The sequence below is a fragment of the Lathyrus oleraceus genome, chromosome 7, assembly GCF_024323335.1.
Source record: "Lathyrus oleraceus cultivar Zhongwan6 chromosome 7, CAAS_Psat_ZW6_1.0, whole genome shotgun sequence".
Lineage (NCBI taxonomy): Eukaryota > Viridiplantae > Streptophyta > Magnoliopsida > Fabales > Fabaceae > Lathyrus > Lathyrus oleraceus.
The window spans coordinates 491,982,097-491,996,385 of record NC_066585.1 but is presented as its reverse complement, the minus strand read 5'-3'; the positions used below and the strand labels follow the sequence as shown (position 1 = coordinate 491,996,385).

General features: G+C 34.3%; 1 protein-coding gene and 1 non-coding gene across 5 annotated transcripts; one reads left to right on the top strand and one right to left on the bottom strand.

Annotated features, from left to right (window-relative positions):
* Positions 1 to 1,848: 1,848 nt before the first annotated feature.
* Positions 1,849 to 9,972, top strand: LOC127101609 (probable NOT transcription complex subunit VIP2). Of its 4 annotated transcripts, none has more exons than XM_051039065.1 (14): positions 1,851 to 2,043; positions 2,959 to 3,090; positions 3,510 to 3,618; positions 3,693 to 3,871; positions 4,033 to 4,393; positions 6,792 to 7,001; positions 7,079 to 7,180; positions 7,684 to 7,772; positions 7,860 to 8,042; positions 8,208 to 8,630; positions 8,712 to 8,764; positions 8,844 to 8,885; positions 9,272 to 9,416; positions 9,554 to 9,972. In XM_051039065.1, the coding sequence occupies exons 2-14, from the start codon at positions 3,073 to 3,075 to the stop codon at positions 9,611 to 9,613; spliced, it is 1,974 nt and encodes a 657-aa protein (XP_050895022.1). In that variant the 5' UTR covers positions 1,851 to 2,043; positions 2,959 to 3,072; the 3' UTR covers positions 9,614 to 9,972. The 4 variants fall into 4 exon arrangements, with proteins under 4 accessions (XP_050895024.1, XP_050895022.1, XP_050895021.1 ...); XM_051039064.1 differs by having other exon boundaries at positions 7,857 to 8,042; XM_051039067.1 differs by lacking the exon at positions 9,554 to 9,972 and having other exon boundaries at positions 1,849 to 2,043; positions 7,857 to 8,042; positions 9,254 to 9,371.
* On the bottom strand, positions 3,538 to 3,618 carry LOC127109615 (small nucleolar RNA snoR35). The gene has a single exon (XR_007796887.1). It is a non-coding gene; the product is annotated as a small nucleolar RNA snoR35 (small nucleolar RNA).
* Positions 9,973 to 14,289: the final 4,317 nt, after the last annotated feature.

The window sequence follows — 14,289 nt, the reverse complement described above, 5'->3', positions numbered from 1 at the left end:
ATATATATATATATATAATATAATATTAAGTAGTAATACAAAATATCTCAATTGATATTTTGTCTTCTAGTACCAATCGATCAATTATTAATGTTACCAAAATATTATCTCTTGTACTTATTAATATTAGTCTGTCTCTTTTATTAATAATTAATCTCTTCAGAATTCACTGGTTACTCTATGGGTCCCAACTGACAACATTTAGGGCACATCGGAGTTCTAATTATTTTATTTGACAAAAGATAGAGTACATAGGAACTCAATTGGTCTCAATTGACCACTAATTGAGCATTTAAGGGGATATGGGACATTACATCATAAATATATTTATTTTGGTGGTCATTAACAATTTTTTTAAAGAAATGAATATAGATTGACAAAAATAAATTTAATAATTTAAATAAATTTGCAATTTGTAAAATAGAAAGTATGTGCGAGAAATGATTTACCCTTAATTTTTTTTAATTGTCAACAAAAGGGGATGACAAGTTAGTTATAGAGCTAGTTAGAGAGCCAATTCAAAAATCTTAATTTGTGCAAAATAAAATTACATAATATTCAATCCAATTCCACCAAAATGCTTCTCAGTTTCTTCAAATTTCAAGTTGTTTTGATTAGAGATTCTTCGATTCAGATGATGCTAATTTGAAAGTAAAACAACAAAACAAATCTTAAATAATTTAATATATACTTCAAATATAATAATATTCACACATAAAAATTAAGAGAAGAAAAAATAGAGATTTCTCAACAATAAATAAAGAAGTAAAAGCAAAGAAATAAATGGAGAACTACTGATTTCCAATAACCACACCACCGCATCATAACTCCTGTTAGTGGTGCATGGTCACCCATAAAATTCAATAGAAGAAAATATAAAGATCTCTAAACAATAAAAATAGAGAAGTAAAATCAAAGAAATAAATGAAGAACTATTGGTTTCTATTCTAATAACCACACAGTCATCTTATAACCAATTGGCGTTGGTGCATGACCATCTAATATAGGCGATCTGATTCTTGATCGTTTTTCTATTCCTTTTCAATTTTCTTCCTCAAGTCGGTCAATTTTTTAAAATAGAAGATTATAAGAGATAGATTTTTTTTAAAAACTTAAACAATAATAGTTTATTTTAAAGAAGAAAAGTATGCCAGATATATCTTAATGACATGATAAGCTGTTTTTAGGTTATGACATAAAAATTTGTTTTCAATGGACAAAAGAAATTGTTCTCTTTCATAAGTATATTTATAATAATAAATAATAAATGAAAGTTAATCGAATAGATATACCCGTCATGATTTAAGCTATAGGTATTAACGATCGAGTATAAGAAAGAATTGCCATTTACACTTATATTAGAATTAAATATTAAAATCATATTAGTAATTTGAATTGATAGGGTCCAATCATTTATGAATGATTTTTTTAAAATCGAATCCTTTTTTGAACACAAACACAATTGAAGAAATTGAACATGAAAATTCAAAATCCATTTACTCTCACGTTTAATTTTTATGGTTGATTTTTGCGAATTAGAACATACCATATATATTTGTTAATCCCTACGCATTATCATGATTGATTTTTACGAATTATCACATGTATCTGTTAATCCCTACGCATTATTTTATGAATTTGATATAAGATAGTTCATATGTTTATATAAGGATGAGTTCTTGAAAATAAGTGCTTCCAAGTTATGAAATACTACCTAATTAAAAAAGATCTAGTATATTTTTTTTGAGTAATATACATAAATAGATATATGAAGTTTGATAACAAATAAATTTGCAATTTGCAAAATAGGATGAAGGTGTGACAATACTCACTCAAAAATAAAATAAAATAAAAGCTTGTCCTAGTTGCCAACCAAAGGAGGTGGCAAATCAGTTTCGCAGAGGCCCTCTACACACTTTTATAATCAGAAGTTTACTATATAACAAAAACCCAAATTAATTCCACAAAGCTTCTCAAATCTCTCGCTTTCTCTTTCTGGCTAGGGCTTCCGAACTCGCTCGTTTCACTCAGTATTCTTCTCAGGTACTCTCTTCGCGTCCGAGTTGACTCTGCCTCGTCCCTGCTTCGATCTACTATGCTTTTCACTTCATAATCTCACTGCTTTACATGTTCGTTGTTGTTCATGTTCTTACGCTTCGTATATCAGTATATGATGTTGATGATAATTTGATTCCGTGGAGTGAAAATGAAACCTCTCTTACCAATGTAGTGCCGTTCATTTTGTTTTTATGTAATTTTTCGTATACTGTTTATGATAGAAATGAGAAATGAGAAATGAGATATGCTTGAACATTGAGTTAGGGTTTGTGGAGGTTAATATAGATTGAAGATTTTTATGATATGTTATTTTTTAAATCCATGAAAATGAGTTAAATGCATTGGTAGTGTGTTCTGTGGTTTCAAACTGAGGTTGGAGTAGCATTTTTCTGCAAAAGAAAATTGTAGCTGTTGCACTCAACTGTGATTGTGTTGAACAAAATCTACAGCATTGTGGCTGTTGTGATTTTCTTTTGTTGTAAATCATTTTACATTTGCCAGTTGACATGTGGTTGAGAGTATTGCTACAACCACAGCATCAATATTGGTTTGATTCTAAGCGAAACTTCTAATTTTACAGTCATATTGAAAAGTAACTAAAATGATGTTTAAGCATAAATTATATATGAAATGACCTTGTTTTTCAGAGTATTTTGTTTTAGTTATAAAGGATTGAATGGTTAAACCTGGATGCCGCATGGGTTATATAGCTTGTAGACGGGAGAAATATTTTAATGAGATAGAGAGAGAGATGGTTGATTTGCCTTTAACTTAAATTTCCATATGTTGGCTGCATGCTAAATTTTGGTTTAGTTTGTTATATTCACGGATGATTACAGGTTACAATTGTATTGTGTTGTCTCTAATACACTGTCTTTCACGGTATGTTGTCCAATTTAGGTTGTTGATTATTTGCAAGGAAACACTCTTCAGGTTGTTCTGACGACTTGAATATAAAGGAAGATTGTTTTCTGCAACGGATGATTTTTGGCTTGGCCATTTGAAATTCATGCAATGTCGGGTTTTCTTAATGTATTTCCTCATGACTTGAAAAGCTTTCCCTCCTCATCCTTGTTTTTAATTTGTCTTCATGAAATTATATTTGCTTCTTTCCCTTCACTCTTTTGCATTGTCATGGCTACCAGGTTGCTATATCGATTCATTTTTATCGAAAACTTTGACTTTTCCATCTCTTAGATGGGTTCGTATTGACATTCATACGGCTCCCTATCCACAATTTTTACTTGCCAATATTTAAATTTGCAGTCTTTGTTGCAGATTTCATGCCCCGTGCTTGTTGGATGCACAAACAGACTGATAATATTTGTTTAATAACACTTTATTTTGTATTATTATTTTCATATTTCCTAAAATGATGATTCACACTTCTAGGTTTTTTCCTTTTAACATGTTTATTATGAATGAGAATTGTAACTGAATTTTCTTTGCAGTCTTCTGTGAACGGATCTGCTTCAAATCTTTCGGATGGTGCTGGACGGTCTTATGCCACATCTTTCTCTAGTCAGTCTGGTGCAGCCTCCCCAATTTTTCATCATACTGGTGCGGAGCATTTGCTGGTTTACTTCATCTTTTTCTCCTATTTAGTTAATATAATTGCTAAGTTCCTGTTGCAGGTGCTATTCAAGGGATGCATAATATTCATGGGAGCTTTAATGTTCCCAACATGCCTGGTACTCTCCCACCAAGAAACTCCACATTAAATAATGTTCCGTCTGGGGGTGTTCAACAACAAGCAGGAAGCCTTTCTAGTGGAAGATTTACATCCAACAATCTCCCTATTGCATTATCACAGGTTTGTATTGGTGTCATGTGTGTTTTCTAAGACAGATCGAGAGTAATAACTAATAATTGAAAATTCGATAATACTTTTCACCTCTTCTTTCTGTCATTTTAATTTTACTGTTGTTATTTACTAGGTTTTCACTTTTCACCTGTATCAATTGTATTTTGCAGCTATCTCATGGAAGTTCCTATGGACATTCAGGAGTCACCAATAGAGGAGGTACAAGTGTTGTAGGAAACCCTGGATATAGTAATAGTACAAATGAATTTGGTGGTTCTATTCCTGGGTTTCCTGCATCTATTGGTAATCGAAGCGCTGTTCCAGGATTAGGAGTATCCCCAATTTCAGGAAGTGTAGATCCTCGAATCACCAGTTCTTTAGGAAACATGGTTGGTGGGGGGAATATTGGAAGGACTGGAGGATTGTCTGTTCCCGGTCTTGCTTCTCGTCTAAACTTGAGTGCAAACAGTGGATCTGGTGGTTTAGGCATGCAAGGACAAAATCGATTGATGAGTAGCGTGCTTCCACAAGGTATGCATTTTTATAGTCACAATCACAAAAACACTGAAATTGGTGTGAAAGTAATTTTATTGTGATTATTCTGACCATGTCAATGTTGTCTTCATATTTAGTATCAACTTCTTTTCAAATGTTCATACATTATTCTGTTACAAACTTTGTTCAAGTAATACCTTTTCTTATAAAATTGTTTTTCACAGTGAAATGTGTACCACTACAAGTCTACAATTCTTTTCGAGTATGACATTTTCTTGTGTTGTTATTTTCAGTATGTTGAATGTGTTTTATAGTGATTGCTAGCATTGGTTGCCAAGTTGTTTGATTACTTTTAGTAGTCACTTACAACTTATAATGGTGATGGGTCAACAAAATTTTCTGAAGTCTGTCTTGACTCACGTTTGCCCTCTTTAATCTTTATCCTATAGATCCATATTCGATATCTATTTTTGTTCACTTCTCTCCTATTAAAAGTGCACTCTTTGTCCTGATTTTCTGATCCTAATATTGCCATTTATCAAACTATTTATTTGCAATATTATATGTGGATTAAAAGTTTTTCTGACTCTGTCAATTACCATGCTGTCAAAAAAACCGTGTTTTATCTTATTACCACACATGTCTTTTTTCTATTAAAATAAAACTTATATAAACTATATATGTTGGATAGAGACATGGTTTTTGATAGAACATTATGACACAGTTTGATCCATATAACCGACCCCACTTAGTGTGAAAAGCTTGATTGTTGTTGTTGTAACTATATATGCTCATCCAATGGGTGATATGAGACCATTTTAATTATTGAACACATAGGTCCAAAACAATTTGCTAGCCTAACTTCAAAGCAGAAATAGCGTGCCATAATAACTCCAGCAAGGTCATGTTGGGTAGTAAAAATGAAAATGGAAAGCTCTGTATGCCGCAGACGATTCAACATTTCAGCTATAGCATACTATTGAGCTAATAGACCATTATCGTATATGAATGAAAAGAGAATGGGCTTCTCAGAAACTAGTAAGTCACCACACGCCGGTCAAGAGCTGCTGTGGAGGAAACTGGGGTCAAGGCATTCCACTGCAGACTATCTGCGAGCAACAAGCTGCAGTCAGCCTCTCTACTTTAAACCACTCTCCTTCGCTGTAGCATGCTATTGCTAATCTAGGATTTGAGACACGTGGATGATCGGTCTCATTATAGAGAAGAATATAAGGAAACAGAAATTGCACGAAGTAGTTGAAGTTGGTTACGAGTAGTTAATTGCATAACTAGTTGGATGGTTAGAATATGTAGTGGGGTGGGAGAGTAGATGATCATTCATTATGTTTTTATTCTTTTGAAATTCAGGCCTTAACTTTTTTTTAGTAAAGGAAAATCCTTGGAAGGGGAGGACTCTCTTTGGGTTCTTTACTTGTAATCAATAAACACTACCAAAGCATTAATTGTCCTTTTCCCTCTTTTTTTCATCTCTCGGAAAATTCTACTGTTCCTGGGTTCCTATCACATGTTGAGTTGATTTTACATAATTATTATACTATGCTACTTTGCGGTGACATTATGACACACCCCACTTAGTGTGAAAAGCTTGATTGTTGTTGTTGTAACTATATATGCTCATCCAATGGGTGATATGAGACCATTTTAATTATTGAACACATAGGTCCAAAACAATTTGCTAGCCTAACTTCAAAGCAGAAATAGCGTGCCATAATAACTCCAGCAAGGTCATGTTGGGTAGTAAAAATGAAAATGGAAAGCTCTGTATGCTGCAGACGATTCAACATTTCAGCTATAGCATACTATTGAGCTAATAGACCATTATCGTATATGAATGAAAAGAGAATGGGCTTCTCAGAAACTAGTAAGTCACCACACGCCGGTCAAGAGCTGCTGTGGAGGAAACTGGGGTCAAGGCATTCCACTGCAGACTATCTGCGAGCAACAAGCTGCAGTCAGCCTCTCTACTTTAAACCACTCTCCTTCGCTGTAGCATGCTATTGCTAATCTAGGATTTGAGACACGTGGATGATCGGTCTCATTATAGAGAAGAATATAAGGAAACAGAAATTGCACGAAGTAGTTGAAGTTGGTTACGAGTAGTTAATTGCATAACTAGTTGGATGGTTAGAATATGTAGTGGGGTGGGAGAGTAGATGATCATTCATTATGTTTTTATTCTTTTGAAATTCAGGCCTTAACTTTTTTTTAGTAAAGGAAAATCCTTGGAAGGGGAGGACTCTCTTTGGGTTCTTTACTTGTAATCAATAAACACTACCAAAGCATTAATTGTCCTTTTCCCTCTTTTTTTCATCTCTCGGAAAATTCTACTGTTCCTGGGTTCCTATCACATGTTGAGTTGATTTTACATAATTATTATACTATGCTACTTTGCGGTGACAACATCTTTATTCAGGATCTCCGCAGGTGCTTTCAATGTCAGGGAATTCTTATCCTAGTGCTGGAGGCCCGCTTTCCCAAAGCCATGTTCACGGAGTAAGTAACTTGAACACTATGAGGATGTTGAATGATGTAAATTCCAATGATAGTTCACCTTTTGACCTCAATGATTTCCCTCAACTGACAAGTCGTCCTGGATCTGCTGGAGGATCTCAAGGACAGTTGGGTATGCGAATGCGATTAAATTTTATATTTGATGTTTTTGATTACTTCTACAATAATGATACAAACACAAAATTGCAGGTTCTTTACGGAATCAGGGTCTTGGTGTCAGTCCTATTGGTCAACAAAACCATGAATTTAGCATTCAAAATGAAGATTTCCCTGCATTACCAGGATTCAAAGGTTACTGTTGTTTGGCTAAGACATGTGTCATTCATTTTTTTGTTGCAATATTGGTGGATCTATTATGCAATTATATTGTATAACCATCTTCAGTTTTGAAGTTTTTAAAGTTTCTTTTTTGAGAAATCAATCGTAGAATGAACTTTATGATTTCTTTTTGAAGGTCTTTTAGACCTTCAGCGCTTGGCTTTATTACTCTTTGTTTTATTCTCACGTTGCTCTTGATAGGTTATTATAGGGATACACTCTTGATAGGTTATTATAGGCATACACTCTTGATAGGTTATTACATGCATATGCTACTGGTTGTGTCAAGCATCTGTACCGTATGTTATAAATTTAATGAAGATGCCTTAATGTCACTAAATGTTGCCAAGCAACCTAATTCTTAGGTTTGCGCTGATGAATCTTTGATTGTTATGATGGAAATGACAACTTTGTTACTTGAATGTAAGTTGCTCAAGTTTTTTCCAGGGATGTTTCTGACCATATCATGTGTACAGGTGTTAGTGCAGATTATGATATGGATATGCACCAGAAAGAACAACTTCATGACAATGCTATGCCAATGATGCAATCTCAGCATTTCTCTGTGAGTAAAATGTTATAAAAATCGAGAAGTCATTTTATATATAGGTCAGAACTCTCATTTTCAACTTTTCATGCTTTCGATCAGCAGATGGGGAGGTCTGCTGGTTTCAGCTTGGGGGGAACATATTCATCCCATCGTCCCCAACCGCAACAGCATAATCCTTCAGTCAGCAGTGGCAGTGTCTCGTTCTCATCGGTAAATAACCAGGATCTTCTCCATCAACATGGATCAGATGTTTTTCCGTCTTCTCGTTCTGCCTATCAGTCACAGGTTCACAATTCTATTCCGGATGGGGGAGCTTGTTTTTTTTATTTATGAAATCCCCCTTCTCCATTTCAGCTTGTTTTTCAATAAGTGCCTGCTTAAACTAAAATAATGTAATTCCCTCTGGAGCAAGTACTTTCTGACATTTAAATCACTCTGGATTTTTTTTAGACAAATGGACCTCCTGGCATTGGATTAAGGCCTTTAAATTCTTCAAATACAGTTTCTGGTATGGGTTCATCATACGACCAACTCATCCAGCAATATCAACAGCAAAAGAATCAATCCCAGTTTCGTCTTCAAATGCCATCTCTAAATCAGTCTTTTAGGGATCAGGGCATGATGTCTATGCAAGCTGCACAATCACCAGATCCATATGGTTTGCTTGGCCTGTTAAGTGTAATCAGGATGAACGATCTTGACTTGGCATCTCTTGCTCTTGGAATTGATCTTACTACACTTGGCTTAAATCTTAATTCATCAGAAAATCTTCATAAGACTTTTAAGTCTCCATGGGCAGAAGAATCAGCTAAGGGTGATCCAGAGTTTAATGTGCCACAGTGTTATTATGCGGAACAACCACCTGCTTTACACGTGAGTTTTCACATTGTTTTATAATTTTATTTCCCTATCGTTAAACCTTTTTTTGGGCTAATTGTCTGATGCATGTTGCAGCTAGGTTATTTTTCAAAGTTTTCAGTGGAAACATTGTTTTACATATTTTACAGGTGCTTTTAAAATCTGAATCTTGTTTTGTATTGGCTTTGTTTAGTATTATAATTTAATATAAAATTTTCTTTTCTGCAGTATGCCGAAAGACAAAGCACAATTATGTGCTGCAATTGAGCTGTATGTCATTTTCTTCGATCCATCCTATTTTGGTTGTTTCTTTTGATTTTTGGATGATTTGGGATTATTAAAATTTGGGAACAGTCAACTTGATAAGTGGCTAATTAAAGTCAACTCGATAAGTGGCTAACTATAGGTAGTTTGATTTGCAGCTATAAATGTACCTCTGTTTATAACCAAAAGGAGCTCTTTTATTTTGGATCAAAATGATTTTTCACAGTTTTCCAAATGGGAACCAAACATACTGCAACTTCATGCATAGTCAACTCATTGAAGTCTTTGTTAACCACTTGTTCAGTTATTTTGACACTAATCCCAAAATCTTGATTATCTGAATTATTTTTCTTAGTTCAATTATTTCTAACAAGGTAAGGGTTATTGCTCAGTAACAAAAGAGGCTGGTTTTACCACAAAGAGTATCGACTGTGGTTTACAAGAGCACCCAACATGGAGCCGCTGGTGAAAACAAACACATACGAGAGAGGAACTTATCACTGTTTTGATCCAAGTTCATTTGAAACGGTCCGCAAGGTTAGTTTATATATTATTAAGCCCATATTCATGATGTTCTTTACTACTTTATCTTGTTTCAGAGTCATATTGTTGCGTTTGTTTCCCCCAACTAGCATCACCCTATTGTTGGCCTCTAATGTACAACCTCCTTGCAGGATAATGTTGTTCTTCATTATGATATGCTGGAAAATAGACCTCATCTACCTCAGCATTAAGGGGGATTCAAATCCTTTAATGTAAAGTTTCAATTATGGATTTAATTCCTCTGAAAATTATAGCAATAGTCTTCCGTCAATTTGTTGTTCATTCCGTTTTTGCTTCAGTGATCCTGATTGAGCCTAGTATATTTTATTTCCCCAGCCCCAGTATGAACAGTAGCTAAGATAGGCGTTAGGATAACCTAGCAATCTGATAGATGATTTTCTCCTGAGTTGTTAAAATGTACATAAAGAAACCTGAATCAAAGTTAGATAGTGTGGCTGGGTGTTATTCTCCGCCTACTTGAAACAAATCATAAACTTTTAGAGTTGCTTTTGATGGTTTTACAAAAATGCAGATGATGGCCTTGCATCTATTATTACTTCCATTGGACGACTTAATAAGAAAAATTATTAACTAACGCATAGTTCATTTAATTTTGTTGAATTCATATAAAAATTAAATTCATTTTTTAAACTCTCTTTGATGGTCTTTTTTGTAGAGGCTCCTTACATTTTACTTCTCTTAAATTAAGTGAATGGAATTTTTGGAGTAAAAATATAACAAAGTTAGAAATTTGCTCTTAATTTAGTGAAACCAGACTTTTTTTTGTTTGTTTAAATTCAGTTTTAGCTAAAGTATGCAATAAGTTGTAATGAGCCAGAAGTTGAAGTTTAGTCTGCTTAGAAAATACTACCTCTCTTACCATAAAAGTAATTACTAGCAATATCTTTGATTACAAGACTTAGTTTTTATATATTTTTTCTTTTTGATATAAGTTTTTTTTCTAATTTAATATTCATTTAATAATTATTTATTTTCAAAACAATTCCTGTTAAATTTACAATTGAGAATTACAAATTTATTTATTATTATTACACACTAAAACATCTTTTTAAACTTATTTCTCTCAATAAAATATTTCTATAAATACTTTAAAGTTGTTCCAGACAAGTTATGAACTATCAGAAAAGTTATGGGCATGTTTTTTTTCTTGCCAATCGATTGACACGTATGCCTAAAGGATTGGATCAGTTCAAAAATATGCTCTAATAGATTAAGATAATGCCTTAACAAATGGTAATAGATAAATATATTTTCTTTCCTTTTTAACTTATTAATCGATTAACTTTAGTCCTACCAATTGATTGGAGCATGATGCCAATCAATTGGCTCATCATCATTGTCCATATAATTTTTTTGTGTGCTAACCTCTAGCTTATAAATAGAGGTTCTTTTCCACATATTTTCACATCCAGAAACATGATTTAATTTCTCACTTCACACACTTTCTCTAAAAATATTTTTTGTTTACTTTTTCTCACTAAAGTTTAGCCATAAAGACTTTCGAGAAAGTTATCTTGCGAGTGAGGAAGTTGTAATTCTGGAAGGGTAGATATGTAAGTTCACTAAGAAAGTTTTGTTTTTATCTTGGTTGAACTTTTTATCCCTTTAGGTATTTTTTGTTTGAGTTTAAAGCTAAACCTGTGAATAGCTTTGGTTTAGGGATTATGTGATAAAGTATTCATTTAGGTTTGAGATCAGCCCGCTCTTAAAATCTCATAGGTTCTTGGTTATCCTGCTGTAAAAAGGTTCAGTTAAATCTCACCCCAATGTTAAAAGTTTGTTTCGATTTGAGATCAACCTGGTGGTAGAATCTCATAGGTTCTAGTTCATCCCGGTATAAAATCAAGTTTCGGTTCGCGAGCTCAACACAATGTTAAAAGCCCTCTCTGTTGGTGTAAGCCCTAGAGGCCAATACTTTTGGTACTTGTATCGAATTATTTATTAATAATAAAAGGATTTTTCTTTATTATGTTTGTTTAATAAAGTCCCTAGAATAACTAGTCTGTTTAATGTATCAAGTGTGACTTAATCATGAGATCCCATTAAACATAAGGACACTATTCTTAAAGTATCCGTAGTCGAGCTTTGTTGTGAAGTGGGATAACATTAAAGCATTAAGACTATTATGTATATAGACTGATGATCACATCTCATGGATCATGGATAAGGAGTTATCAAGTCTTAAACATAGGTATGAATATTAGGAGTAATATTTATACTGGATTGACCCATTATGAGAATACCACCCTTCGACCTGAAACCACTATGGACCCTAGATGTAGAGTCGAGTTCCTTATTGCTAATCAAACGTTGTCTGTAACTGGATGACCATAAAGACAGTTGATGGGTACTCCACGAAGCATGCTGATGGACATGAGTGACCTAGATGGAATTTGCCCATCCTGCGTAATAGGATAAATGTCTACGAGCCCAATATTGAACTGGACAAGGATGACACAGTCTATGCCTTGTGTTCAATATAGACATAAAGGCAAAAGGATAATTATACACATAAGTATTATCACAAAAGGATTTGTCAGATCACATGACATTTTCGTGTCTTGGGTAGCAGTGATGTGTTGCTAGATATCACTCATTGTTTATTATGTTAAATACGTGATTTAATATAATTACCAATGCCGCAAAAATCTATAGGGTCACACATAAAAAGGACGAATTGATGAGAGATAGAGTAAATAAGGAACATCATAAGGTACAATGTACTTAAGTGAATTATAGAACATCGTAAGATACAATGCACTTAAGTAGAATACGAAATATGGTAAGGTACGATACGCTTAAGTGATTTTGGTATATCATAAGATATGAGCCACATACACTTAAGTGAGCTTTTTAGCTTACAGCCCACACAAGTGGTTCTATAAATAGAACCCTTGTGCAAAAGCATTTGTTCAGATGAAAATTTCGTTTCTCTCTCTCTCTCTCTCTCTCTCTCTCTCACTCTCACTCACTCACTCAAAGCCTTCATTCGTAGCAACTAGCACTGAGACTGAAGGAATCCGTTCGTGTGGACTGAGTAGAGGCGTTGTCACCATTCAAAGTTCGTGATCACTCCTTCGATCTGCATCAAGGGTTTCAATCGCCACAAGAGGTAACGATTCTATCACTGATCATGCCCATTCACAAGGATCACTAAAGGAGAAATTTTTAATTTTCGTTGCGTTTTGGATCGCTATTCTCCTTCACTCCCATGTTCAAGATCAACTCATAATAAAATCTTGGTTTGACGATTTAAGACTAACCACTTCAAGTTTCTTGTGGAAAGGAGACTAACTACTTCGATCCGGCATTTGGTAGAAACACTCACTACTTCTCTCCGTGTTTACTATTTGGTTGGAAGTTAGCCATAATTTTTTTTCCTTGTATAAGTGGGTTCGAAAGTTCAACTTATAATGCCCCAGTCTGCTTTCAAAATTACTTACTGACCCCAAAAACCACACGAGTCTTATTTGGATGCTGTATCCTCACTCACACGCTTTTAAAGAAACTTCTCAAAAGGTCACCCCGTCCAAATACTACTCCAAATCAAGTCTCCTTAACTATGGAGTTATTATTTGATAGGCTACAAAAAAGAAGATGCATATTATTAATATAGGTAGTACAAATCAATCCTTATAAGCTTTCCTTCAACCATGTAGTCCCATACCTGTACAACCTCATGATCTTCTTATTCCGATGTGAATTCGGGAGACCACTCTCCGCCCTCTTCGACCTCGGGTGTTACAACCACTATCTGCCTTCTTCGGCCTTGAGTGTTACATGCCCATTAAATTCTGCTTGGTTCCTCAGACCACATCGTACGGGGAGAGATAGGCTCTGGAGTTACATGTCCACTTTTTGTGTGAAGTCACATGTCCAACAAACTTAACGTCCATCTAGTAAAGCTTGAAATTAAGGTAACAAGTGTAAGACCCCAGTTTTGACCCTAAGATCCCTCATGCTATCTCATCATATGCATTAGCATTAGGATCACACCTTGGCATCCTCCTTAGCCCTCCTTCATTGGGTTTGTATTGAGAGAGATCACCAAGCACCATTTGATTGTATAATAATTTGTATTTTATCATCTTTACTAGCTAAAATCCCAAAAATATGTCTTTGCATTTTGTCTAATTCTTTTGTAGGTAGGGCATATGCTCACCTTTGATCTATCAAGCTCATATCTAGGGTTTAAGACCCTCATTGCTAAGAGCTCAGTCAAGAATGAGTTACAATGACTTTAGGAATCATATATGAATCCCCATGAGCTTCACATGTTATTTTGATCAAGAAATCATCAAGAGTTTGGAATTGGTTTGCCTTGGAAACCCTAATTCATCTGGGTATCTTGTGTAACTTCTTCCACAAGCTTCTTCACCAATTGATCAAATATTTCAAGGGATACTTCAAATTTCATCATCTTATGCATATATGATCTCCCATGAGTCCCAAAAGTCAAGAGAATTATAAGCTAGCAAGTTGGTTCATGGTGGTTGACCAGAGGAATTCATCTGATCAAAACTGAGGTTCCCTAGACCCTATCTCCTACAATCTTTATCATATGAAAATCATTCCAAGATAAAAGTTACACTAAATGACATTCCAAACAACTTTCATTTTGGGGTCTAGAGCTAGTTTTGCTTGAAAAGTCATTTTTTATTGTGAAAGATTATATGTCATTTTGTCTAAACCCTAATTTGGAGGTCAACGTCCCAAGGCCATAACTTGCTCAATTTTTATGAGATGAAAGATTTCCCAGTTGCAAAATAAAATTCAAGATGTCTACTTCAACTTTTATGTTTGGAGGAAGAGCTAATTCAACTTTTATGAGCATGTGATATGAGGA

Excerpts from the sequence above, each read along its gene's own strand:
- LOC127101609 (XM_051039064.1), top strand. Across the intron at positions 7,773-7,856 it reads TGCAATCTCAGCATTTCTCT|CAGATGGGGAGGTCTGCTGG; the intron begins GTGAGTAAAATG and ends GCTTTCGATCAG. Across the intron at positions 8,043-8,207 it reads GTTCTGCCTATCAGTCACAG|ACAAATGGACCTCCTGGCAT; the intron begins GTTCACAATTCT and ends GATTTTTTTTAG.